This window comes from Macadamia integrifolia, chromosome 6 (genome assembly GCF_013358625.1).
Source record: "Macadamia integrifolia cultivar HAES 741 chromosome 6, SCU_Mint_v3, whole genome shotgun sequence".
Lineage (NCBI taxonomy): Eukaryota > Viridiplantae > Streptophyta > Magnoliopsida > Proteales > Proteaceae > Macadamia > Macadamia integrifolia.
Genome location: NC_056562.1, coordinates 40,728,706 through 40,755,602, shown reverse-complemented (window position 1 = coordinate 40,755,602; position 26,897 = coordinate 40,728,706). Strand labels below are relative to the sequence as shown.

At 39.2% G+C, this 26,897-nt stretch overlaps 1 protein-coding gene across 5 annotated transcripts in view; it reads right to left on the bottom strand.

Annotated features, from left to right (window-relative positions):
- Positions 1–4,788: 4,788 nt before the first annotated feature.
- LOC122081823 (probable plastid-lipid-associated protein 10, chloroplastic) overlaps positions 4,789–26,897 on the bottom strand; it is a 34,668-nt gene continuing 12,559 nt past the window's right edge. For 2 of the 5 annotated variants that reach the window (XM_042649148.1, XM_042649152.1), the window contains exons 6-9: positions 7,919–8,005; positions 6,124–6,179; positions 5,915–6,034; positions 4,789–5,023 (exon numbers count right to left, since the gene is read on the bottom strand). In XM_042649148.1, the coding sequence (XP_042505082.1) occupies positions 5,920–6,034; positions 6,124–6,179; positions 7,919–8,005 (258 nt within the window). In that variant the 3' untranslated portion in view covers positions 4,789–5,023; positions 5,915–5,919. Of the gene's footprint in view, positions 5,049–5,914; positions 6,035–6,123; positions 6,180–7,918; positions 8,006–18,192; positions 18,397–26,897 lie in introns of those variants that run through there. The other 3 variants (XM_042649150.1, XM_042649151.1, XR_006141234.1) reach the window with 3 other exon arrangements.

Genomic DNA, 26,897 nt, shown 5'->3' with positions numbered 1-26,897 from the left:
AGGTTCCCATACAGACAACTAGAACACGATATCAAATTAAAACAAATGTTTGGATCAAAATATAAAATATGTGTGCCTTTCACCTAGTATGCTGAAGACGATCGATGTTGGTCACTCTCACTTTCACTCTCTTGGATTGGCTATGGATCTTCTACAACCCCTTAGACCTCCTTGGTTCTCTCATTTTAGTGGTAAAGTGGGAAAGTTTGAATAATGGCTGTAGGGATCCAAAACCTGAAAAAGAGATATGAGAGAGGAGGAGAGGTCTGAGACGAGCATTGAACTCTCTTGCACTACGGGATATGTCTTGCGGCGAGATGGGTCTTTGAGTAGTCTCGGTTCTAGCAGGTTTGAGCGGTGAAGATTGGCAACCGTTAGCGACTTGGAGCAGTGATCAGCAAGAAGAGGCCCCAAGGTCTAGCAGCAGCTTCTCCTTGTTGACGAGATAGAATGGCTTTTGGGCTTTGAGAGGATTTATAGAGAAAATGGCAATAATTTTATTATTTTATTTATGTAAGATGATTTTCAAATGAAGAAACACCTAAAAGGTGTTACTTGATTTCCACTCTTGGGATGAGTTTCTGAATTGGTTTGTTCTTTGGGCACAGAAACATAAAGGAATTTACCAAATGATTTTTTGGCTGTTTCCGTTCCAAAATGGAATAAAGAACAAAAAAAATATCCTGAGAGGGTTACCAAACGGGCTCTAAGACAATGTCATCGACGAAGAGCATACACCATGGGACCTCGTCAAGGATACTCTTGGTTAACTCATCCATGATAAGTGCAAACAAATAGGGGCTTATGATCAATCATTGATGCAACCCAATTGCCAAAGGCTCGCTTTCACTCAATGGAGAGTCAGGCGTGCACCAGAACCAAGCTAAAAAACTATAGCACGCACGTTAGTACAATGGTGCTCTATGATCCACTTTACTCCACCCAAGTGCTTGCTGGATTCGCACCCTAGCTGTTCTACGACCATCTTGACTGCTGACCTTCTTCTTTTTCATATGTCATTTTATTTACATATGTGTTAAGTTTCCTAACATATGTGCAACAAAGTCTTTTTAGTAGTGCTTGCTATGATGTCTATGTTTTTTAATTAGCATATGTGCATTTATGTTTATTCTATTTGAACTATAATTAGGTTAAACCAAGGATCGGCCTTAAGCCCCTATTGTTTGCACTTGTCATGGATGAGTTAACAAATAACATCATTGACAAAGTCTCCTAGTGTATGCTCTTTGACATTGTCTTAGTGCATGAGAATAAAACAGGAATCAACACTAAGTTGGAGCTATGGAGATAAACATTATAAACAAAAGGTTTATGATTAGTAGATTGAAGACGGAGTATATGTGTAGCTTTAGCCACTCCATGATGGATGACAATATGATAAAAATCGAGGAAAGAGAAATTACACAAAGTGATTATTTTAGATATCTGGGGTCAATCATAAATTAAGAAGGTGACATAGAGGATGATGTTTTACAGAGAATGGATGAAGTGGAAAGGTGCATCCGGAGTGTTGTGTGACCGACGTATCATTTTGAAGCTCAAGGGAAAATTCTAGAAGATTGCTATGCGACCATGTTGTATGGGCAGAATGTTGGGCAGCAAAGAAGTGACATGCAAAGAAGTTATGTGTAGTTGAGATGAGGATGTTAAGATGGATGTGCAAGAAAAATATGAATGACAAAGTAATGAGCATAATAGAGTTTATTTGGGAGCTGCCCCAATTAATTACAAGCTCCGTGAATGTCGATTGAGGAGGTATGACCATATTCAAGTGAGGCCTAAGGACACCCCTGTAAGGAAGAGTGACTTGATTCAGATTGAAGGAGCTAAGAAAACTAGGAGAAAGCCTAAAATGGCCATAGGTGATTTGGTGAGAAAATGACATGCATAATCTTAGTCTTTCCCAAGTTGACCTTAGACAAAGCCTATTGGAGAGCAAGGATCCATGTTGCCAACTCAAGTAGTTGAGCTTCTATTGACGTTTGTGGGTTGCGCCTCTTTCCTCTTACTCTCATCTTTCATCCTTTCATTTCTTCCCTCCCCCAACTCTATGTGAATTTTTTCCTATTTCATTGCCTTCTGTATTAGAGCCATGTAGCCAACCCATTAAGTTGGGATAAGGCTGAGTTTGTTGTTGTTGTTGTTGTTGTTGTAGAAATTGAGAATAGATGTAGAAGATCATCTATGGGAAAAAATAAATGATTTTGTTGCATAGTAGCAAAGCAGGTTACGTCTTGCATCCAACTCTATCCTCCTCTTTCTATATCTGTTATGGTGTAGGTCATTCTATATCTATCCATGTGTAGACCTACACATGAGAGAGAATGTTAATGCCACATTGATTATGAGTGAACAATCCATTTCTCATATACAAATATACCCCTCCCCTCCTCTCGTCAAATTGGTTTTTTTTTTTTTTTTTTTTGAGGGATTGGGGGAGAGGTGTAAAAATCATATCGGTCTTTTAAGATAGAAATTTCCAATTCCCAATCCAAACATGTCCACCGTGCTAGATGGAAACCCTGTGTCATAAAAGATGTGGAGCATTCCATACCATGCCATCACCATTCAATACTCAATAGCGACATAACTTTTTTTTTTTTTATGTAAATCTCAATGGCGAGAGAACAGGGTAGACAATATGAACAAGTCTCTGACACTAGACAGTATAAATGAGCTTTTCCAAATTATTATTACCTAATAAAGTAGAGGGCTGAAGATAGTCAGCATAAGACGATTGCACAACATACACAAGTAAGAGAGAACTTACTAGTACTTGTCAATGCGTAAAAGAAAGAGAAAAATAGACCATTTATGCATTGTTTTAATTCTAATTGGATCCCTGAAGGTTAACGTAGTAATTTCTTCTCCACTTCATCATAGTTGCTATTTTATTTGGAGTCATAGGAATTACATTGTCTTTAAACATGATAAACCCAATCAAACAAAATCATGTCCCTTGCGTTATGGCAAATTAACAATCTAAATTATAGCTCTTCTCCTATGCAACCAGCTCAACAGATACAAATAATCGTATCTCAAGCTTTGTCCATTCCTTTTCCTAAGTTCGATTTTATCATTATAATTACTGCATCTGTTACTGTTCCTAATCTCATTACGTGTGGTTGGACAACTTGTTTCCTACATAAGGTGGAATGTATCCCATTCACAACCGCCAACTTGATGACAGGGTAATCCATACCACTAGGGGCTTCCTTCTTGGAGTTAAATAAGCACAAGTGATGGGATGGAGCATAAAGGAAGTGTGGAATAATTTTGAAGATCTTATAAACCTATTTTTTTGACCTAACAACCACCTCATGGCCTTGTAGCGTAGTCCCTCTCTTTCTTGATGTCTATAACACCCTCCCTACACTCTTTTTGGCTCAAGCCTACGAATAAAGTGGTTGTTTTTTTTACTAGGTTACCATACAATGTTATGATTAGAAAATCTAATTTGTGTATTTGCAACCCAAATAACGATGTCCTTCTCACTTCTCTTCTTTAATTGAATTTCTTCTCTTTCCCAAAAAAAAAAAAAAAAAAAGAACCCAACTTACTGGACTGGCAAATGAAATGCATCAGCTTGCATCCAACTTACATATACGTATACATAATCACCTAGTAAATATTAGTCTTTTGATACCAAGGGAGGGTTACTTCTAAAAGAAGGAATTCAAACAAAATAGACAAACCAAAGACAAGATGTCCCTCGATCATACAAACTTGAAGCCATAAAACATAAAAGCATATGGAACGGGGAAAAAAAGGAAAACAAATTAAAAAAAAAAAAAAAAAAAAAAAAAAAAAAAAAAAAAAAAAAAAAAAAAAAAAAAAAAAATCCAAATCTAGAAGCACTTCCTGTGAATAGTAGATGATCCAGACTTGTACTCTGCCTTCGATATCCACATCCGCATCAATCAATCCCACAACAACAGACCAAAGAATTAGGAGTCATCACCTTTGGAATAAATGTATTAAAAAATGGAAAAATTAAATTAATAGAAGGTCCCAGCTAGTCTAATAACTTTGTCATATTCTTGACCCAGTAAACTTCTTGAACAGAACCATCCACATCTGCAAGGCCATTAAATTTTACTTTACTTTGCATCTGAGATCCTTTGCTATAAAATATAATATAAAATAAAAATTACATGTAAAATGCATCATTATTAAATATGAAAAAAAAAATTAAGTAGTTTTTACAATCACATAGGATAATGATTACAAAAAAATTCTTTATTAAGTTTAAAATTTTCACTTCCCTCCCCTTTAAATTTCCGTTACAATCAAACATAGCCTCAAATATTCTTAACAAAAATTCATTTTTATGAATTGGGGGGGGGGGGGGTTGGAAGCCCATGTATGGTGTACCATAGTAGGTCCAAATTCGAAACGGTTCACCTAATTGATTCCCCTATCCCTCTGGTCAGCGTGATCAATTGATCAATCCATTTGGTAAACACTAGTGACCTGTTGTCCTTTGTCTTCTTTTTTTCCCATAATGGCACAATTAAAAATCTTAGCTGCAGCCCTCTATCGCGGCAGCTTTTAAAAGGAAGTTAGGAAGTTAACATTAGAAAGATATCGTACTTTGATGTGTATCAAATTTAATAACCATATATGGGACTATTCGTTGTTAGTGATATAATCATATGGCATCATGATTATAAATATTTCCTTTTAAAGTTAAAAATTTTTCTTTCTTTCTCTTTTCCTTGCAACCAAACGGAACCCAAAGCATTAAAGTTCACATGTAAAGCCAAATTGGTGTGTTGCCTCAGCCTGTGAATAGATGATGGCATATGCATGTATACAAAGTTATTACATGCCAAGTACAGTTTTGTTGTCAAAAAAGAAAATTACATGCCAAGAGGCTGCCACCTGGAAGAAAAGCTGCACCCAGTACTCAAAAGAACAGTGACTTTTTAACTCTGAAGCGACGAGCAATAGTTCCCCCACCATACATCATCCTCCTCAGCAAGGCGGCAACAAATCGTGGCTAAAAATAATGTAAAGAAAGCTAGCTGTTAAAATGCATTGCAAAATATACTTTATTATTTATTAATAAAGAATATAATAAACTCTTTAAAGAGGTCTGTGGGTTAGTTATGAGTTGACTTGACTAAACGGATCGTGTTAGGTTCCTCTTTTGAACAACAGCCACAAATTAAGCCTTTTCCCGACTTATTGGGGTCAACTACATGGATCCAAGAAAAAAAAAAGGAATGAAGAGACGCATAATTGATGGGAGGTGGGAATGAGAAGAGAAGTGAAAATGAAGATTAACGAAAAGGACAAATGAAAGAAGAAAGTAAGAGGAAAGAGGCACAACCCAGCAAGTCAAGAGACTATCCGCTAAACAGGATCGGCAACGTGGATCCTTGCTCTCCAATTGGCTCTATCTGAGGCCATAGTTGGTATAAAACCCAAACTATGCATGTCATTTCTCACAACCTCTCCTAGTCAGGTTACTCTTTTGAACCCATTTATCAAACAGTTTGGGTTCAGATTCATCCTTGACCGAAAAGAGAACAAAGATTTAAGAGTAATAAATTTTCCTCAAATGTTTGATAAGGAAAATCACACACACACACACACACACACACACACACACACATACACAAATATAACATTACTAATTTTCCTTGCATTTAAGAGTCCACAACTGGAAATCTACGAAGTGAGTCACCTGAATGAATCGCTCTAAACAATTAAAGATAATAAATTTTCTTTTTAATTGTAGAAAAATGTCAACAAAGCTAGAAATTACGACAGGTGAGTGCATGGGTGTGGACTCTGTATTGAGCGGGGTAGGATTTTACTTTACTTTGTAAACTAATACTATCTATATTTCAACTCAAAATCAGCTTAAGGAGGAGATGAACCTCACCTTGATCATGTTAAAGGTTGAGCTTTGGTGAACACAAATACACCTCCACCTCCAACAGCACGGCCGAGAAGCATATTACCATCCAAATATGTAAGGTAATACAATCCTCCAACTAATTTCCTGCAACTCAATTGAGTCCCAGTTCAAAGTTCATTACTTGCATCTTTTTTCTAGGAATTCATGTACAACATTTGATAGAACAGTACTACCTCTCTGAGCTTCTCAAAGGAAATTGAGCTCTAAATCCCCGGATGAACTGCAAAATCTGCAGACAGGTGTTCATAATTCTGATGAGAGAAAATCCATTGTCATAATTAATTCAAATAAAATGACCAAATTATTCACTTGTGCAATGTGATAAACATGGTTTTAAACAGAGTTGAATAGGAAAAAAGGATTCACGCCTATTTAGTTGGGGAAAGGAATACTTGAGCAATGAGTGTGGTTTTGACGTTCACAACGGTCAAAACTGCATTAAAAATTGGAACTATATCCAATGGGGGTGTCTTTCCCTATTCAAGTGTGTTTTCAAAAGTTGTGTCCTTTGGGGTTGTTTTGAGTGAGTGTCTTGTAGAGGTTTCACTCCAGCATTTATAGGAATCGTACAAACTTGTGTTGGATGATTACTTTTTGTCTCAAGCCATCACTTTGCCTCTTTTCTCTAAAACAGTCTCAGAAGCTTTCATACTGAGTGTTTTCAGTTTTCTCATAGACCTTTGCATTGCTTTCAAGCCCTTTGTGAGTTTTTTTTATTTTAGTTAGTGTTTAACACTACCTCGTCTCCCCACATAGCCCTCAAGTCAAGTGCAAGGACTCTTGGGTGAGCTTGTAAAGGTTGTTGAATCTTGAGAAATTAGTTTGCAACGTCTTTCAGCCATCTATTAATATTCAATTGGGAAAAGGCATACCTGAGTAATGAGTTGCTGAGGTTTTAATGCTCATAACGGTCAAAATTGAATTAAAAAATTGGGACTATTTCTAATGGGGGTGCTTTTTCCCTATTCAAGTGTGTTTTCAAAAGTAGCATCCTTTGAGGCTATTTTGAGCGGGTGTCTTGTAGAGGTTTTAATGCAGAACTAGGGTGAGTAATAAACCTAGCCCCAAGTCTGCAGGATACTATAACAGAGAAAACAAATCAAGGCACCAACAGTAATTCAACAATAGATTAAAAAAAAAAAAAAGATTAGACAAGAGATCAAGCCAATTGATCTCAGTTTTTAAGGTTTTCTCAAACTGAATAGAAAGCAGGGATCAAGGACTGAATGGGTGAAGAAATCAGACCTGAAACAATGTAGAAAACAAAATTAAACATCAGAGTAATAAAGTCCAGACCAGGTCTCAATATCAATCTCAGTTGGAGATCAGGTAGGGCAGAAAATCACTATCGAGAAGCAACGGGAGTTTTTTGACTAAGTTGTTCAAGACTTGTGATACTAATTATAACAGTGGAAAAAATAATCACCTGGCTGACTTTAATGCGAGGAAGGTCATGCACGATAAGCTGAACTAGATATGAATAGGACTAAGCCAAGACTTGCTTTCTAAGTATGTAGTGTATGTGTAACACGTAGGTTTGTATGTCTGCATTCTCTGCTTATTTAATAAATTACCTCTTCCCCACCCACAACCCACCCACACCCCCCCCCCAAAAAAAAAAAAAGAGAGAAGAATAGAAAAAAATCACATTAACAATTAACAGGTCCCGAACCATGCTGCCGTATTGGTCCTTTTCTTGATTTTTGAACCAACAAACATAAAATTGAATATCCAAGCATCCAAAAAATACGAAAAAAATGGTAAAAAAGGATGAGAAGTCGGCTAAGCCTTGCGGTCCAAAGCTACTTAAGCTATCTTTGTTGGATTTTTTTGCTTTTGGAATATCAACCACCACTTACTTTTAAAAAAAAAAAAAAAAAAAACTCCAATTCAATAAGCAGCCAGACAAGCATATACCAAAAGATACCCAGAGGAATTTTAAACTGGAGATTTGAGTTGTTAATGTACCTGCAGACTTAGAAAAGTTCGTGGTAGTATTGCTGGAGCTATCACAGCTTGTAGCTCCTCACTGATGTTAATATTTTGAATAGCTACCTGACAAACAGAAAATGCATGTGTGCATACTAAGTCCCCAAATAAAGAGCCAACAAATGTAGGGGTTGACCCTCTGTGTGGGGCAAACCACATGGTCTGCCCAACCCTTGCTTGTTGGGTTAACAAGCATCCCTTTTCCACACACACTCCTCTGTGAATGCATATATGTATATCAACTGTTAAGGGTGGTCCCCAACACAACAGGAATGTCATGAGGAAAAACAAATTCTTCCTAATACTTTACATCCAATAATAGGAACCCACAAAAGCACCTTTGGAGTTTAGAAATCCAATCATATTGCATGTTACAGTAGCAAAAGGTTTCTAACTTCCTATCATATCATACTTGATGCAGAATTGAAGACCTACCAGTGTAGGAAGACCAAGAAGAACCAGGTCAGAATCCTTCTTCTTTGTGCATATAGCTTTAATCTTAGATATATTGACTAATCCTGATTATTTGAGTGCAGAACATCAGTATTCTTAAATACGATACTGATGCTTTCATTAAATTTCCAATCTTGATTGATTTCTTGAAACGCTATTCTGTCAAGGATTCTTTGATTTCTGCTAATCCAACCATCAAAATTTGAATCAGATTATATAAACACCAATCTGTTGGAAAGAGAACTGATGGGTTTCTAGAAGCCTAAGAGAAAAGATTAATGTATTGGTATCGGTTGCCGTATCGGTCGGCTAAATTTAAGATATGTATCAGACGGTATCGTATCGTATTAGAGATACGCTAAGATATGCTAAAGATCAAGGATTAAAGTATTATTATCGGTTGGCTAAATTTAAGATGCGTATAGGAGGGTATCGTATCGTATCGTATCGGAGATACTTTAAACCATGCCTAAGAGACCAGGTATCTGAAACTCGGATTAAACCAGAATCATGATGAATGATATATGACCAGATTCAAGAAAAATTTGAGAACTAACAATCAGAATTTCAGATGCAGGTAGTTTTCTGGTTGAATTTCAGAATTGGGTAGAGGAATAACTTTAAGAATCTGAACCAGATCCGATGGCTTGATCTGGAGAAATGGAAGAATCCTACTATGGTTAGGATTCTTGATTAGGACATCCAAAACAGGGATTTGGTCTAATGTAAGGTAGGTAGCAATACCCAACCCCAGTTAGGATCAATAAATAATTCCAAACAAAACACTGACGTAGGTACTGATATCAGTATATGTAATAGCCCAAAACAATAGACAAAATACCCTCTTATAACCCCAACATCAACTAACAATAGTGGTCTGTAACCTGGCCTATTAGGCAAATCAATAACCACCTAAACACCCAATTAGCAAGGCGGAGATTAGGTCAAATCCAGAAAATATGATTGTAATCAGATCACCAATAATCAGTCACTAGTTAATGCTCAAACAACAATGGAAATCAGGTCTTAATATTATGAAACAAAAACAACAACAAACCAAGCCTTATCCCAACTTAATGGGGTCGGCTACATGGATCCCACAAAACAAAGTAGAAAAAATTGTGGTTTTAACATTATGAAACAAACCTCAAAATATTACGACAGAACTCCGGACAAAACACAGGTTACCTCAATTCTTGAAAATTATGTCAAATAGGGAGATTTCTTATATTTCCAGATCCAGGCCACAGAAAGGGCATAACTGCTGGTTGAGTGGGGATTATGGATGCCTGTTAGATCCCCAAATGATGGGCTTCAGTGGGTAAAGCAGGTAGGGATATCCATGAACAACAGTCGGCTACCAGAAAACTCCAGAATAGCAGCGCCTCAGGCGTGGTTGTGTGTCTCAGATCAGCAGCAAAGCAGCAACTATTTGAAGATTTCAGACAGCCTTGGATAGTCTCAAGTATGCACAAAAATTGTAGAACTGAAGATGGGAGAAGAAGAAGAATCGATGGATACAAGGGGGATGGGGGTAGCTGGTTATCTCAGTTCGTATTGTACCCTAGATGAATTAAGAGGATGGAAGATGGGAAGTAGAAGGAGAGGAAGAGAAAAAGAAGAGAATGAAAGGAGGGAGAGAGAGAGAAGTATCGGGCAGGATTCGTTAAGTGGGAATCCACTTAACTCCTTTCAATACAGCCTACTACATATGATTACAAAGCATACCCAAAAATACTCTTATAACCATAATCCTAACACTCCCCCTCAAGCTGTGGAGTAGATATCCAGCTTGCCCAAGAGAGACTGTAACTGAGGAGCATGTATTCCTTTAGTTAGCAAGTCAGCTAGCTGATCCCTTGTCTTTATAAAGGGTGTACAAATACATTTGGAGTCAATCTTCTCCTTTATAAAGTGCCGATCAACCTCAATGTGCTTTGTGCGATCATGTTGGACAGGGTTGTGAGCAATACTGATGGCAGCCTTGTTGTCATAGTATAATCTCATGGGACCATGAATTTCAAACCCCAACTCTTGCTTCAGCCTGAGATGGCACTCAGGCAAGGGTTACAAGTTACAACCCCCAACTACTATCAAGTCTCTACTTGACAGGTTACAAAGTTTTTTCAAAAGCAATTACAAGTCCTCAATCCTCTTACAACGCTTTAGGTAAACTACACAGTCAATCTAAATCAAATAACAACGGAAATGTGACAGAATGATTACCTTACCCTATTAATCACACTCTGAGATGCTATATGTGTGGCCTTCAGTAGCACACGGGAGTTATCAACTGATCCTCACTAGAGGGAGACTTGAATCATCAAGTGTATTGACAAAGCAGTCCCCTTCTTGTCTTCTCCCTTTTCCTCTTCACATACATAAGTTCTCTTGACTTCAATGAACCTCAACTACCTTCACTCCACTTCAATGATACTTCATTAATATTCACACAAGTTGGTAGAGAGGAAGTTCTTCAAAACTCAAGCTTAGTGGGACACATACTCTCTCAGTTCTTATGGAAGTTGTGTAGCTCTCACAAAATGGGGAAGAACCTCTTTTGAATCACCTCAATCGGAGGAGTGGTTAGGGCGATAGCACCATTTCAATTTCGGCCTGTAGAATTAGTTCAAATGGAATATTTTTATGAGTTCTAGTATGCCTGCGAAGCACCATAGCATGGATCGCATCTAGTTCGTTTGATCAGAAACTCATGGAAGCAGGCGAAATCTGAGCCTCACAATGCTGTCAGTGTATCAATAGAGAATCCCTTGACTAGGAACATCAGATCTGAATCAGGCGATGATGCAAAGTGTAACGCAAAAAGTGGTCTGGACACATTTCGTGTTGTGATGACCTGCGCAAGCGGGGGCAGCCCAAACCATCAAATCACTTCAAAAGAGTGGGAAAGAGAGCCAACCTTGCGATTAGAATCTTATGAGAGTGGCCCCAATTAAGTTAAACCAAACGGAATCTTCACAATGTTTCTTTGTGCATGATAGACCAGCCTAGCCCTGGTGCTTCTATGTAATCCGGCATAGAGAGAATCAGTACATTCGACCAGTCAGTGATTGCACGATAGGATTGACTCCACCCTTTAGCGCAAACACATGCGCATCCTTGGATCGGCATATGTGCCAATGTGGCACCTTTTGGGTTGTCAATTTGGCATCCGATGAAACTTCTCATAATTACATCAAGCCCCCTCCGCACTCTGGCTAAAGAACCTGTAGTCACCAATTCTTTAATAATTACAAAAACATGCCCGTGTATTTTTTTTGGTCACGGAGACTCAAGTTCTTCAGCCTTCTCAGTGGCATTCCATCAACCACTAGTGACAGATTTCATGCCTTGCTTGATTTTTAAGTGAAACCCCCATTGAGCCCTTCGTGTGCTGTGTCTTCTTGCGCATGCGTGCAACAGGGCAAGCTAGTTAAGGCTGGTTGCCTGTTGGTGCACAGCTTTCGTGTTGCTGTGCTGATAAGTTGTAATACCCCACAGGCCCACACCAAGTAGGGACTGATTGAACTTTTTTTATATTTGCCAGTAAGTACTTGATGGACTTCGTCCAGTGGACATCGACTTAATTTGGTCAGTTTGTGGGGGTAAATTTGAAATTCGCCTCTTAATGCTAAGTTTAGGAGCATGCAATGTACATGTCATGGGTGTAGTATTAATGAACCTAAGTAAGTCTAAATGACTAAATAATGATAGAAAGCCTAATATGGGTGAGATATGCTTTTGTATTTATAATGGGCTAAAGAACACTGAGGGATTTAATAGTCCAATCATTATCAAGTCATTCTCATAAGCCATAGGTCTTGCCTTCAAGTATCCTTAGAAGCAATTAGGACAGTTCTATTTTCTTAGATTTTTGTTTCAAACTTCCTTGTGGGCCCCACATGATGAGGTGGATTACACATGTCACTATAGGAGGTTAGGGTAAAAAGGGAAATAAAATGCATGAAAAATGATTGGTGATACATGTCATTCTAGGTGGCAATGGGCTTTAGGATTCACAAATGCAAGGCTTACAAATGGCAAGTGACTACTGCTATATGCAATAGGAGGCTCCCCATGGATGGTGGAGATGCCAATGGAGGGTTGATTTGAGAGATGGGATTTTCTCAACAAGGGTAGATGGGTAATTTCAAATAGTAGGATATCCAAGTCTCTTAAAAATGCATGAAAAACGCTGGATTAGAACTTAGAAGCGAGGTGATGAGGGGTAAAATTGAAAATTCATTTTTTTTTACCTTGGAATAAAAGGGGGAAACCAAATACGTAGAAACCTATTTTGCATCTTCAACAACAAGGACTTGAGAGAAAAAGGAAGAAGAAAGGGAGAAAGAAAGAGGAAGGAGGAAGAACACTCCTCAAAGAGCTTGGAAGGAGAAGAGCTCAAGCTTGAAGTAGGGAATTTCATATCCAAAAAGGTGGTACTATGCATCTCAAATTCTGGTTTCTCACCTTTCAAATCTGGAAATTCTGGGTTTGGATTGAAAAAAAAAAAAAGTGGGAGAGAAAATATAAGAGTTGGACTCTTGTATGTGGGAGCAGCCTCCTCACTCCATTTGTACTTATTGAGAGAAAGGAGTCAAAAGAAAGAAACAAGATAAGAGGAGAGATAAATATATCATTTAAAAAAAAAAAAGAAAAAAGAAGTGGGGAAATAATAGAAGGAGAGATGGAGACCCCACTCACGGTTTTGACAAGGAAGGTCGGTTACTTCTAACTAGCATTCAAATAGGACACAAAATAAGAGTTAAAAAGAGGAGATTAAATAGGAGTTGGGTTAGCACGATACAACAACAAAACTCAGCCTTATCCCAACTAAATGGGGTCAGCTACATGGATCTGTCAGTGTGTAAAATAGTATTTTTTTACTAAAGAAAAAAGAGACATAACACCTTAGAAACATCCCACCTAAAAGGGGTCAGCTACATTGATCTTTGCCCTCCAAACAACTCTGCTTGAGGTTATACTAAAGTCAAGACCTAATCTTTGCATGTCTTCCTCACTACTTCTCTTATAGTCATTTTAGGCTTGCCCCTAGCTCTTTTAGCTCATTCCATCTGAATCTGATCACTCCTTCTTACTAGTGCATCCATGGATCTCCACTGAACATGGCCATACCACCTTAGACGGCTTTCACGGAGCTTGTCCTGGATTGAGGCAACTCCCAAATCACCTCAGACTGCTACACCCAGTTTATCTAGATTACTACTTTGTTGATTTGGGGAAAATAATGATGTGTCTAAGTGACAATAAGCCGCCTCTATTTATAATGCTTAGATTAGGGTTTTACAAAGTAGGACCATAAAGCCCCTAATAGCAAATAAAGACCAATAAGGACCAAACTACCCTTAAGACCCACATTATAACACTCTCCCTCAAGTTGGTGCATGGATATCACACATATCCAACTTACACAAAATAGAATGAAAAAACTAAACTACTAAGCCCCTTTGTAAGAATATCTATTAACTGATCTTAACTTCTCACAAAAGGAATGCATACGAATCCTTGCCCCAACTTCTCCGTGATAAAATGCCTGTCAATCTCAACATGTTTAGTACAATCATGTTGGATTGGATTATGTGCAATGTTGATGGCTGACTTATTGTCACAATATAATAGCATCGGCAACTGAATAGACATACCTAGGTCTTGAAGAAGACCTTGAAGCTAAAGCAACTCACAAATACCATGCACCATGGCTCGAAACTCAACTTCGGCACTAGACATGGCCATAACTGACTGCTTCTCACTACGCCGTGTAACTAGGTTGCCACAAACAAATGTAAAGTAGCCCGTAGTGGAACGATGATAATCTGGAGAACCTGCACAATCGACATCGGTATAAGCCTCAAGTCTCATGTGATCTGAAGGAGAGAATAAGATGATATTCCTTGGAGTTGACTTCAAGTAACGAAGAATATGAAACACGTCTTCCATATGAGAGGAGTAAGGAACATGCACATACTAACTCACAAGGCTAACTATATAAGCTATGTTGGTCGAGTATGAGACAAGTAAATGAGTCTTCCAACCAACCTCTGATATTGACCTTTGTCAACCGGCTCACCTTACTTGCTTTTGAAATGGGAATTTGCCTCAATAAATGTATCTGAAGGCTTACACCCTAACATGCGAGGTCTAAGGTATATTTCCACTGATAAAGAACGCCACCCTTCATAGAATGTGCCACTTCAATCCCAAGAAAGTTTGTTAGCTTCCTAAGGTCCTTAATATCTAACTCCTTACTAAGATATGTCTTGAGCTTAGAGATCACAACAGTAAGATTCCTAGTAACAATGATGTCGTCCATATAAATAGCAAGGATGGTAACATGATCACCCACCCTTTTAGTGAATAGAGTGTGATCAACATTACTTCGTGTGAAGCCAACTGCTACCATAGCCTTGTGGAACCTACCAAACCACTCCTTGTGAGATTGCTTCAGTCCATATAGTGCCCCTCTCAGTTTGCACAGCTTCCCTTGGGTTTTCGGACTGGAGTGGCCTAGTGGGATATCCATATATACTTCCTTTGTTAATTCACCATGAAGTAAAGCATTCTTGACATCCAATTGTTGTAACTCCCAATCAATGTTCACTACACAGGAGATAATAACTCTAAGTGTGTTCATTTAGCAACATGGGCAAAAGTCTCCTGGTAGTCGATCTCGTATGAAGTGAAACCTTTGGCAACCAGTCTTGTTGTACCTACCTACAGTTCCATCTATATTTTTTTTTTACTATAAACTCCCATTTGCAATCTATTGGTCGCTTCTATAGTGGGAGAGTGATCAAGTCCCATGTGCCATTCTTGTGAAGGGCCCTCATCTCCTCATTCATTGCATCCTTCCATCTAAGTTCTGCAATTGCCAGGTCTGAGGAATGGAAACAGAAGATTAGGAAGACACAAAAGCACGATAAGAGGGAGATAGAGAATTATAAGACACAATGTTAGAGATAATGTGCTAAGTGCAAGTTTTATTTCCTTTTCTATGGGTACTAGGAAAATCAAGTTAATAGTCGAAACTAAAGGGAAAAGGAATACCTAAGAGAGTAGACTCAGGATCAAAGAGCAATGTGAGTGGTGGTGTCAGTTCTCCTCTTCTTGCGAGAAAACACATGTAACTCCTAAATAGGCACCTAAAACTTCTGCTGAACCGATGGCTCCCCATGTACGGAATTTTCTTGAGTCCCAGTCACACCAATGTCCTTTTTTCCCTCATCCTCAAGATCCTCTTGAGTTATAGTCACACCAGTGCAAAGTTCGAAATTTCGGTGGTTTTTTTTTTACCGAAACGAAACTACATACGAAATAAGATGTATGCAAAGTATCGGTCATACAGAAATTTCGGTATCTCGCCGAAACGGTACAATCCCTTTGTTATAAATACTCCATCTCAACGAGACAGTCAAAATTTCGACTCTGTCTTGGCAATTTCGGTGATTTCTATTCAAGGAGGCTACTTTGAAGTGAAAACACTCCTTCCATCCTCTAATTAGCCACATCACACTCTTTGACATCTATTGGACTCCTACAAGAAGGATTTATACATTCAAAGCCTAGGGAAGGTAAAGTTCTTTCTCTGAAACAATTTTTTTTTTATTTTGAAATAGTATAAAAATACTTGTTGGATGCTTGTAGATTTTTTATATGTTAGACATTAGAGGCCGATCTATGACCTCACGGAGTCAATTTTTTTTTTGGTACATAAATATATATTTTTTTATTTTTCTGGTTTAAAAATTCATTTTTCATTAACATAAATTGTTACTTTTTATGCTAAATATTGCTTTGACGGTTGTCAACTATATATATGTTAGTCACCAATGGCTATTTTACGACTCCATCGGAGTGAAATTTTTTTCCAGCCGGTAGTTATTTATTTTAATTTTCAAAAATATGAAAAATAGATTAATAATTGAAAAATAATTTTAAAAATAGGGAAAATTTTCTGTTTTGATTTTAAAAATAAAATAAAAATAGGAGATTAATATTAGAGTGTTTTGGAGCATACTATATGCTTGTTATGTTATAACATCTTTGATTTTGTTGTATTATGTCATTAAAATATTTTCTAAAATTGATTAAAAAATAATTTTATGTAAGAATAAAATATAAGTAGCTACCATATACTTGGAAGTCAATAATGACATTCTTTTTTCTATGCATCAGCATCAGGGTGACATAAAATGGCCAGAGGAGGCGATAAGGAAGGCGGGAGAAGAGGGAGAGGACGTGGGAGACATGATAGCAGTCGTGATAGTGGAGAGATTGCATGAAAACACGGAGAGCCGATTGATGGCGATAAGAGGCATAACAAATGCAACTACTGTCATAAGAGGTTTATGGGTGTTGGGGCCACAAGACTTAAGCAACATCTGCTTGGAAATTCCTCAGATGTGGCTACATGCAGAGAAGTGCCTAATCATATTGCCAAGGCCATAGCTGAAGACATGAAAGGGGGAATAAGAGAAGCGGCAAAGGAGAAGACGAGGATAGAGTTTGAGGAGGCACTACATGCTCCCGTGCATCGATATAATGATGATAGTGATGAAGATAGCGATGACCCGGTGTATGTGCTTGATGACATAGAAACTGAGCAAGAGGCTAGAGATTGGCGACAGGTGCAAGCATTGAGCCGACAGAGTCTTCATGAGGATATGGAAAGGCGTAGACATGGAGGGGGCTAGTCCATCTAGAGGAGGTAGTGGATCTTCACAAATCCCTTTGCCCTTTAGGAGATCACAGAGTACAAGGGCAGCCCCACCTCCAGCTCCAGTGGTTCCATATCGTGTGAACCCCGTTTTACAACAGGATCCCAGTGCATTCAGGAAAAAGGGTAGTAAGCAGCGTAAGATAAAGGGGATGTGGGGAGACATGAAGGCTTATGTTGGGGAGGTAGTGTCTAAGTGGATGTTATTTCATAGCATCCTAGCAAACGCCACCACAAGTCCCTATTACCAGCCGATGCTTGATGCTCCTCAGCGATAAAGGGGCCGACTGCATATGAGGTGATGAATGTATATTTGCCTAAGGAGAAGGCTGACTTGAAAGCATATATTGATGAGTTAAAAGTTATGTGGAAGAGCTATGGGGTAACCATAATATGTGATGGTTGGACAGGGCCCACGAGAAAGTCCATCATCAATTTTATGGTTTATTGTGATGGTAGAACCATTTTCTTGAAGTCTATTGATGCATCCAAGGAAAGAAAGGATACAAAATATATTTACAAGCTTTTGAAGGATGTTGTGGAAAAAGTTGGGATACAAAATGTTGTTCAAATTGTGACTGACAATGGAATCTACATGATGTAGAGAGGGGGGCCTAGACAACTAGGTTTCCTACAAGGGGTCGATCCACTAGACAAGGGATACTCAATAGGCCTTGAATTGGGTTGGGTTCAAAGTTGCTCAGCAAAATACAGATTTAACATGCAAGAATAATAGACTAATTAACAGGGTAGCAGCAGCCAATAATAGTCTAAGCATGAAAAAAACTTAAAACTACCCAAGCGTCAAATGGGGATATGGGGAAGGGAACATGGCAGCAAATATGTGTTAGGTTTAGCATAGATCAACCAAGACATTAAGCATAATAAGTAAACCATGCAATTCTCCAAAATCAGCCAATTAATAAGATAAAACAGCACAGAATTCTTTTAGGATAACAACAAATAGATTACTTGAAAACAGGGACTAACTTCAGGTTTCAGTGGAAGGAAAATAACAGGGGTAATAAACAGTCAAGGAAGTGGGATGGGGTGGCGATTTACTTACCTTAACGCTGCCCAGTTCTGAGGAGAAAAGGAGAAGTCAAAGTCCTCCCAAAATAGAGGTGTAGTGCACCTTATTTGACGCAGGAGAAAAGTCCAGCTTGAAGACACAGTATTCAGCAGCAGCCCAATTATTGAGGAGGAGATCAGCAGCAGCCCAGGTGGGGTGTATCCAAGGAATATGGCCTTCAGTTGTTACGAGCAATGGCTGCAATAGTGCAGCAGCAGTTGAGGGAGACAGAGGCAAGGAAAGAGAGAGAGAATGGGAGAGAAAGCCATGAGAGAGAGGGGAGGCGCGAAAGAGAGAGAGACGAGAGAGAATATCGTGAGAGAGAGGGGCGACAGCTTTTTGTCTTTCAAAAAATTAATTTCATTCAATAATTCATTAACTAAAAGATGGCCAATGGCCTTACACTTATAAAGAGTAGAACTACCAAAAATAAAGGAGTTATTTAGAAACTCAATCATTGAAATTATAAACTACCTAATAGACCAATAGAAAGAAATTTCCAATTTCCTAATTATTCAAACAGCTAAATAATACTATGAATTAAAATAAAGTAATGAAATAAAATAGAATTTGGTGGGATCCACAAGGATCTGCCGAATGGAAGGAAAACGGGGGGGTCGAACCCAACACTGGGAAGGCTGGTTTGACTCCCTTTCTTTCCTTCTTCTTTCTTCCTTCTTTCTTCTAGCTTTCCTCCAGCCAAATGGAATGCATATGTGGCTGGGTCTTGCGCCTACGCCGCTGGTACGTGGATGTCCCCATCACTACAAGAAGGCAGGAATTAAAATGATGAACAACCCTAGGTTCCAACTCTTTTGGACTTCTTGTGCAGCACACTGCATTGACCTAATGTTAAAGGACATGGGAAAACTTAAAATTGTGCAGACTGTGGTTGAAAGGGCTAGGCAAGTGAGCATATTTGTCTATAATCATGGGTTTTCATTGAACCTATTGAGGGAGAAGTACGGGGGTGACTTGGTCAGGCCCGGTCTCACAAGATTTGCTACCAACTATATTGCACTCTAGAGTTTTGAATCCAAGAAAGTTGGTCTTCGATCCATGTTCGCATCTAAGGAGTGGTTTGGTTGGAAGGAAGCAGGATCAGTTGGTGATAGGGAGGCACAGGCAACCATTTCATCAGAGGAGTTTTGGACACAACTGGGTGAAGTGGTTAAAATCTTGGCACCAATTGTTGGCATGTTGAAGTTGGTGGATTCTGCTTTCAAACCCACCTTGCCAAGCCTGGGGGCTGCTATTGTAATGATGAAGGAAAATGTCTATGCTGCCAACCCATGTGGAAGTAGGAAATTTGTGGAAATAATAGAAGACCGTTGGGAGCGCCAGCTTTCGCATCCATTGCATAAGGCTGGTAAGCAAAGCTGAATACATTCTTTTATGTGATATAAAAATGCATTAATGTTCATATTGAAAATAATATGTTTTGTCACATTTCAGCATACTATTTAAACCCTAGGTATCAATACAACAAGAGACTTGCATTGGATCCGGATCTTCTAGAAGCAATGAAGCAGGTGGTTGCCAAGTTACAATCAAACCCCGATCTACAAGCCAAAGCCAATACTGAGGTTAGTTTTGTACTACTATTACTAATACACTACAGGAATCTAAATTTCAGTACAATGGTTGTTAACCAGGGTCCTATTTGTAAATTTGTTATAGACGAAAGAATTCAGGGATGCATTAGGCAGCTTCTGGTCTCCCGCCGCATATGCGGGTCGTACGAATACTGATCCTGGTATGAAATCCAAATTTTAGTATGTTACTTATGCAAGTGTTAAGTTTTTTGGAACATAAATAATCTTGTACACTTGTTGTAACTTATAATGCAGCTGAATGGTGGGCGTTGTATGGGGGTTCATCTCCGGAATTGAGGAATATTGCCATCAAAGTACTCTCCCAGACATGTTATGGATCTAGTTGTGAGAGAAATTGGAGCACATTTTCACTCATCCATTTGAAGATGCGGAATCGATTGGGTTCACAACGTCTGAATGACTTGGTGTATACGCATTATAATATGAGACTGAGGATGCAACACATACGCATGGATTAGGATAATGATAGGGGCTAGATCGGGCTGGCAGATATTTTCCAGATCGACTCAGATGATGAGGATCCTCTAGTGGACTGGGTGAGGGATAGAGGCGAGCCGTTGATGGATCGGCCGGGAGGTAGGCCGGACCCATATCTAGTGTGAAAGATGGCGGTCAATGTTGATTATTATATGGCTACAGATGGAAGGATACATTCACAGACCCCTCAACCATTTGAGTATGCACCTAGTAGGGATGATGATGATGATGATGACGATGAGGATTGGTCCATTTCATCGGGTGGTCGTACCCACACCCAGACTCAGACACAGACACAGACACAGACAACACATGGTGATGGTGATGATAGTGATGGTGATGGTGATGGTGATGGTGATGGTGATGGTGATGGAGATGGAGATGAAAAAGGCGATGAAGAGGGTGATGATGGTGGCGACGGTGATGGTGACGATGATGATGGTGATGGTGGTGAAGGGGGAGGTGGTGGTGATAGATTTGAAGGAGTTCGAGAGCAGTATGAGCAGGCCAATCCACAGCCGGAGCCGGTGCGATTCACTGGGGAGAGTCAGTTTGAGTATGCCACACAAGATTCTCATCATGGTGCACGTCCGTTAGGTGGAGGGAGGAGTTCAGGTTACAGTAGAGGGCCTCGTCGCCTATTCGGTGAAGGGCAACGAGATTGTATGGACATTGATAGTCTATCTACTTCTATTAGTGGAATAAGTTTGAGTGGTGGGGATAGTCATCCGAACAGTGAGTAGAGGGAATGGGAAATGGCATGTCCCATCATTTACTGGAGGGAGCACCTGGTCGCACTATCATAGACCTTATAGTCAATTCACTGGGATGGGGCATACATCATCCATTCCTAGTCGTAGTATTGACTATGGCTCCCAGACCTAGTCACATGGTTGGCTTTGTGGACACTTTATTCTCATACCCAACGGTCCTAGCCAACCTGTACATGTTGCCGGATCCATTAGTTGACAGTAACTCAATGGCGGGTTCTTCTTCTTTATACTATGGCGGTGATACATACCCTCGGATAGGTTACCTTCAGTATATAGATGAGTCAAGTCTTTTTGGTAGCTGTGGAGGACTACGTTTGATTATTCACTATGACGTGGCATGCATTTGTGGTGCAGTCAGAGGAAAATGCACGTCATTTCTTTTGTACTGAGCGTGGAATCCAGCCAAGTCGTCATAGTTCTTTCCAGTAGATAGTAGATACTACATAATCATTATGATTACTGTTGTACACTTGTACTGTTATATAAGTTACATGCTTAGTGTTTGACTTTAGTTGGGACTGTGGATTAGGGAGTTGCATAGTATACTACTCTAATACTCTAAATATTATCTAATTAATGTTGATGTATGTTTGATCATAGCTTAAATGCATTATTTATTTGTTTTACTATCATATTACATCTTGTTCTAGCAATGAAGTAGGTACAATTTCCAGAACAGTTCGACGGTTGATGCCAAACAAAGGTACAACTCTAAAACAATATCATGTTCTAATATTTTTGCATTTTTAAGTTCTTAGCATGCTTATTAACCTTAAAATAGGCAATCCCCCAAGTTTCAGGTCAAAATACCACCGTTTGACCACCAAAACAGCCAACCAAAAAAAAAACATTGTGGCCACCTAGATACCAAAACGAAATGAGATTTTAAACCTTGCACCAGTGTCATTTCCTCCCTCATCCATCAAAAGAAGTGGAGGACCATCAAATGAAGGAATCAAAGGAACCTCTTCACTTCTAGAAGACTCCGCCTGAAGAAGTGAGTAGTAGGCCTAAATCTCACGGAATACCACATCCATGGAGAGACACCTGGAAGGGGGTGATAACACTTGTAGCCCTTTTGAGTGGGAGAATAACCTAAAAAAATGCAAATGAGACCCCTGGGGTCAAGCTTGCCATAAACATGATGATTCCGAGCAAAGCATACCAAGCCAAACACTTTAGGAGGGACAACAAAGCTTTGTGAACCCCTTGTACACTTCTAGGACCAAGAACATCCTAATAGACTCAAGCCTTGCCACTGAAGCAAAAGTCTCATCGAAGTCTACTCCCTCAACTTCAGCATAGCCTTTAACACACCAATCTTGCCTTGTTTCTAACAACCTTTCCATCTTAACTTGTTTTCAAATACCCACGTGGTGCCTATGACATTCTGTGTCATTCTTCTCTATTTGTTCCAACTCCTCATTCATAGATGTAACAATACCTTAGACTAACAACCACCAAAAGAGAAGAAGAAGAAGAGAATCGTGACTGCTAGTTTACAGAATCGTGAACCGCAGTCTCCCTTGCTTTCTTTTTTATAATTACTAAGTACAAGACACAAAAAGGAAACTAGAAATTAGGAAAATTAGGAAACAAGGGAAAATAGGAAACTAAAAACAAATCAAAATAATATCTTCTATAATATCTCCTAACTCCAAGTAGTGTGGGAGTCCAGAGAGGCATCTAAGTGATGCCACTGACCCCCACATAAGACCTTTGTACCCTCACGGTACAAAAGTTTCATTCTTAAACACTTCCCCTTAACTGGAGCATATAGACCACCCATGCCCAGCTTGGAACATCCTTTCTGAAAGCAGGACCAAACAAGGGTTTGGTAAACATATCTCCAAGTTAGTCAGTGGAAACAACAAATGGAGTGACGATCAACTTCTTCATGACAGCATTACGCACAAAATGACAATCCACTTCAATATGCTTCGTTCACTATGAAACATAGGATTACTTGCAATATAAATAGTAGCCTGATTATCATAGAACATCTTCTAGGTTGAGTGACCAGAAAACCCAACTCATGAAGTACTAACTTTAACCACATTAACCCAACAGTAGTATGAGCCATGGCTCGATATTCAGCTTTTGCACTAGACCTAGCAACAGTAGATCGTCACTTACTCCGCCAAGTAACAAGATTTACCACCTACAAATGTGCAATACCCGGTGGTTGATCTCTTGTCACCATCAGCACCAGTCCAATCAGCATCAGAAAAGCCAACCAAATGAACACTCTAAAGGGGATGATAGACGAGCCCCTTCCCTAAAGCTCCTTTCAAAAACTTCAAGATACGACAAACTGCTCACAATGACACAATGTATCTTCTTTGGAGATTGCATGTATTGATAAACCACTCCAATAGCATATGATATGCCCGGTCTAGTGACAATGAGGTTAATAAGTATTCCCAGTAATCTCCTATACCGGTATTTGTCTTCAAAATCTTCACCATCAGTAGCCCTAAACTTTTGGTGAGGATTCATAGGGGTATTAGCTGCTTTGGAAGCCAACAACCCTGCATCAGATAACATGTCAAGTACATATTTCCTTTGGGATAAGTTAATCACTTTCTTACTCCAAAGAACTTCAATGCCAAGAAAGTACTGGAGGAGACCCAAGTCATTATCTGGAAATGTTGATGTAGAAATGATTTAACTTCAATAATACTGACTTCATCATTGCCAAATATAAGAATATCGTCCACATAAACAACAAGAACAACAATTTGGACTTTTGGTGCCGAACAAACACCAAGTGATCTGAGTAGGCATTGCGAGAACCTATAATGAAGAACAATAAAGCTAAATTTGTCAAACCATGCACGTGGTGACTACTTCAACCCATAGATGGCCTTATGAAGTTTGCATACTCTACCAGAATACCCCCTCAGCAATATACCCAAAGGTTGCTCCATATAAACTTCTTCTTGGTTGCCATATGGAAAATCATTTTTGATATCCATCTGATAGAGAGGCCAATCCAAATTGATAGCAAGAGAAATAAGAACACGAACGGAGTTTAACCATGCCACCAAAGAGATTAAGTTTCAAACTAGTCCACCCCATAAGTCTAAGTATATCCTTTGGCGACCAAACACTCTTAGGTGCTCAATGGAACCATTAGGATTATAATTGATAGTGTACACCCATTGACAATGCACAAGATCCTTACCAAGAGGTAGATCCACAAGAGTCCATATCTGATGAGCTAACAGTGCATCCAATTATGTTTTCATAGCTACTTTCCACCCAAGGTGAGACAATACCTCATGATGAGACTTGGGAATAGAGTTAGTAGACAAGGAAAAAGCAAGATTACGAAAAGAAGACGGAAGATGAGAAATGGAAACAAAATTGTCAATAGGATAAGCCATGAAGGATTTCTGAGTACAAGAATGTATACCTTTTCGAAGAGCAACGGGTTTGTCAGATGGACCTGTAGTACCAGGATTGGGTAAAGCAAGACTGGTAGTGGAGGAATAGGTGGTTCGTTCGGAGGAGCCGCAGTCAAAGTTAGAGATGAAATAGAGGTAGAATAATAAGCAGTACTTCCAAAGAAAGTAACATCAACACTGACAAATTGGCGATGAGAAACAGGGTCATAACACTTGTACCCTTTTTGAGTTCGAGAAGAACCAAGAAAGAAACATTTAACAGCCTGAGGGGATAATTTATCGACCTAGAGTTGTAACATATGAACAAAACACACACAACCAAAAAACACAAGAAAGACTAAATAAGGACGTATGAGATATAAAATAGAAAACGGGGTATGATTACCCAATACAGACGAGGGCATGCGATTAATAAGGTAACACACAATAAAAACTGCATCACCAAAACTGCTTAGGAACATGCATGCATTGTCAGACCGAAAATTTTTAATTGAAGCATCAAATTGAGTTTTTATTTCATGATAAAAAAATTTTAACACAGAAATAAATTGTGACCGATATTTTAACAAGTAGACCCAAGTCAAAAGAGAATGGTAATCAACAAAACTAACAAAGTACGAAGAGCTTAATCTATTACTAGCCTAATAGGGATCCCAAATATTAGAATGAACTAAAAATAAATAAAGAACTACGAGACACACTATGAGCAGGAAATGTGGAGCGATGATGCTTCCCAAGTTCACAAACTACGCACTCAATACGAGAAAGAGAGACAACTATGGACCATCAATTGAAGCTTAGATAAGGAGGGAATGCCCAAGACAGAAGTGCCGACGAAGAGGAGATCCATTAGTAGTGGTAGTAGCAGAAGCAGCAGTAGTCGAACCAGTACCATCCAATTAATACAAGCCAAACCGCTCAAGCCCTCCACCAATCGTCCTTCAGGTTGAAGGTCCTGAAAAGACACAATAAGAAGAAAAATGTTAAGAGAATAATTGAGAGGTTTAGCGAGTTCACTGACAAATAGAAGACTTAAGGGCAACTTAGGAATATAGAGAACAACGAACAAATTCATAGATGAGGTAAGGGAGACCACACCATGACCGGTTACTTGAGTAGAGGAATCATCAACAAGAATAACAAGAGAAGAATTAGAAACTTTAGAAATGGAGGAAAACAAGTCGGACTTACCCGTCATATGGTAGGAAGCACCGGAATCGGCGTGGGAGAAGTAGAGGTAAGAAAGGCAGAGTTACCTCTGTGGGCTAAAATAGAGTGGAAGTGGAGGCTAATGCAGAATAAAGTTGTTGGAGACAATTGAGTAGTTGATTAAAGTCATAGCAAGACACAGTACCAATGGAAGAAGTGCCTGGTGTAGATGGAAGTGTGGTGTCTCCAAAAGTACCACACTCAGAATCAGTTGTGACAATGTTGACTAACTCATTTGCCCACTCTGGCCAACCATGTTTTGCCCAACATGTTTCTATAGTATGATTTGGCTTACCACAATAGTTGCACTCACGAGAGAACTTGTCAACTGCTTGTCCTCCTGTACCATGGCCATAAGAACCACAGCCATAGCCACAACCATGGCCTTTGCCAGAACCATGGCCAACAACAAAAGCAGAGCTATCTTAGGAGATGAGTCAACCTTAGACGGAGTTACCAAACAATGAAGACGAGCGAAGACCTCATTGAGAGAGGACACCTTCTCACTAGTAAAAAGTTGACCTTTAACAAACTGATAATTAGGATGAAGTCCAGCCAAGAATTTTGCCACGTGGAACTCAGCACGTTGTTTCTTCAATTGATTCAGATTATTGGTAAGAGGCTGATGTATCTAAAGTTCTTCAAGAATGCCTTTATACTCACTAAGAGTTTTATCACCCTGCTTAAAGTTGAACATCTTCTCGTACAAGTCATAAGTACGAGAATTATTTTCTCCTGTGAGAGACTCTCCTGTAAATCTACCCAAACCCACTTGGCAAGATCGTGGAAAATGACATTGGAAGCAATAGAAGATTCAACACTTCTCCACAACCATATTTTAACAATGAAGTTCTCACGCATCTAGTCATCATAAGCAGTTTTAGTGGTAGGATCCTTAGGATCAATTTTGGGAGGATCATAAGTAATGTATTGAAGCGTTCCCTTAGCATGAATATAGGCTTGTAACAGTAGATAGTTAGAGACTCCGGAAAGCTTGATAGTAGTTACCTGGACTTGAACATTGTCAGGGGGGGCTTTTGGTTCAGCCATTACAGCAGCAAGAGCAGTAGAAACTCAACCAAATAAGTTGAGAGTAAGACAAAAAAAAAGCAATTAACCCAAGAGGAGCAAGAGACACTGATCTGTAGAAGAAACAGGAGCTGGCAACAGAAAAACTCACAACTAGGGCACTTGCGGCAGCAACAAGCAGGGGC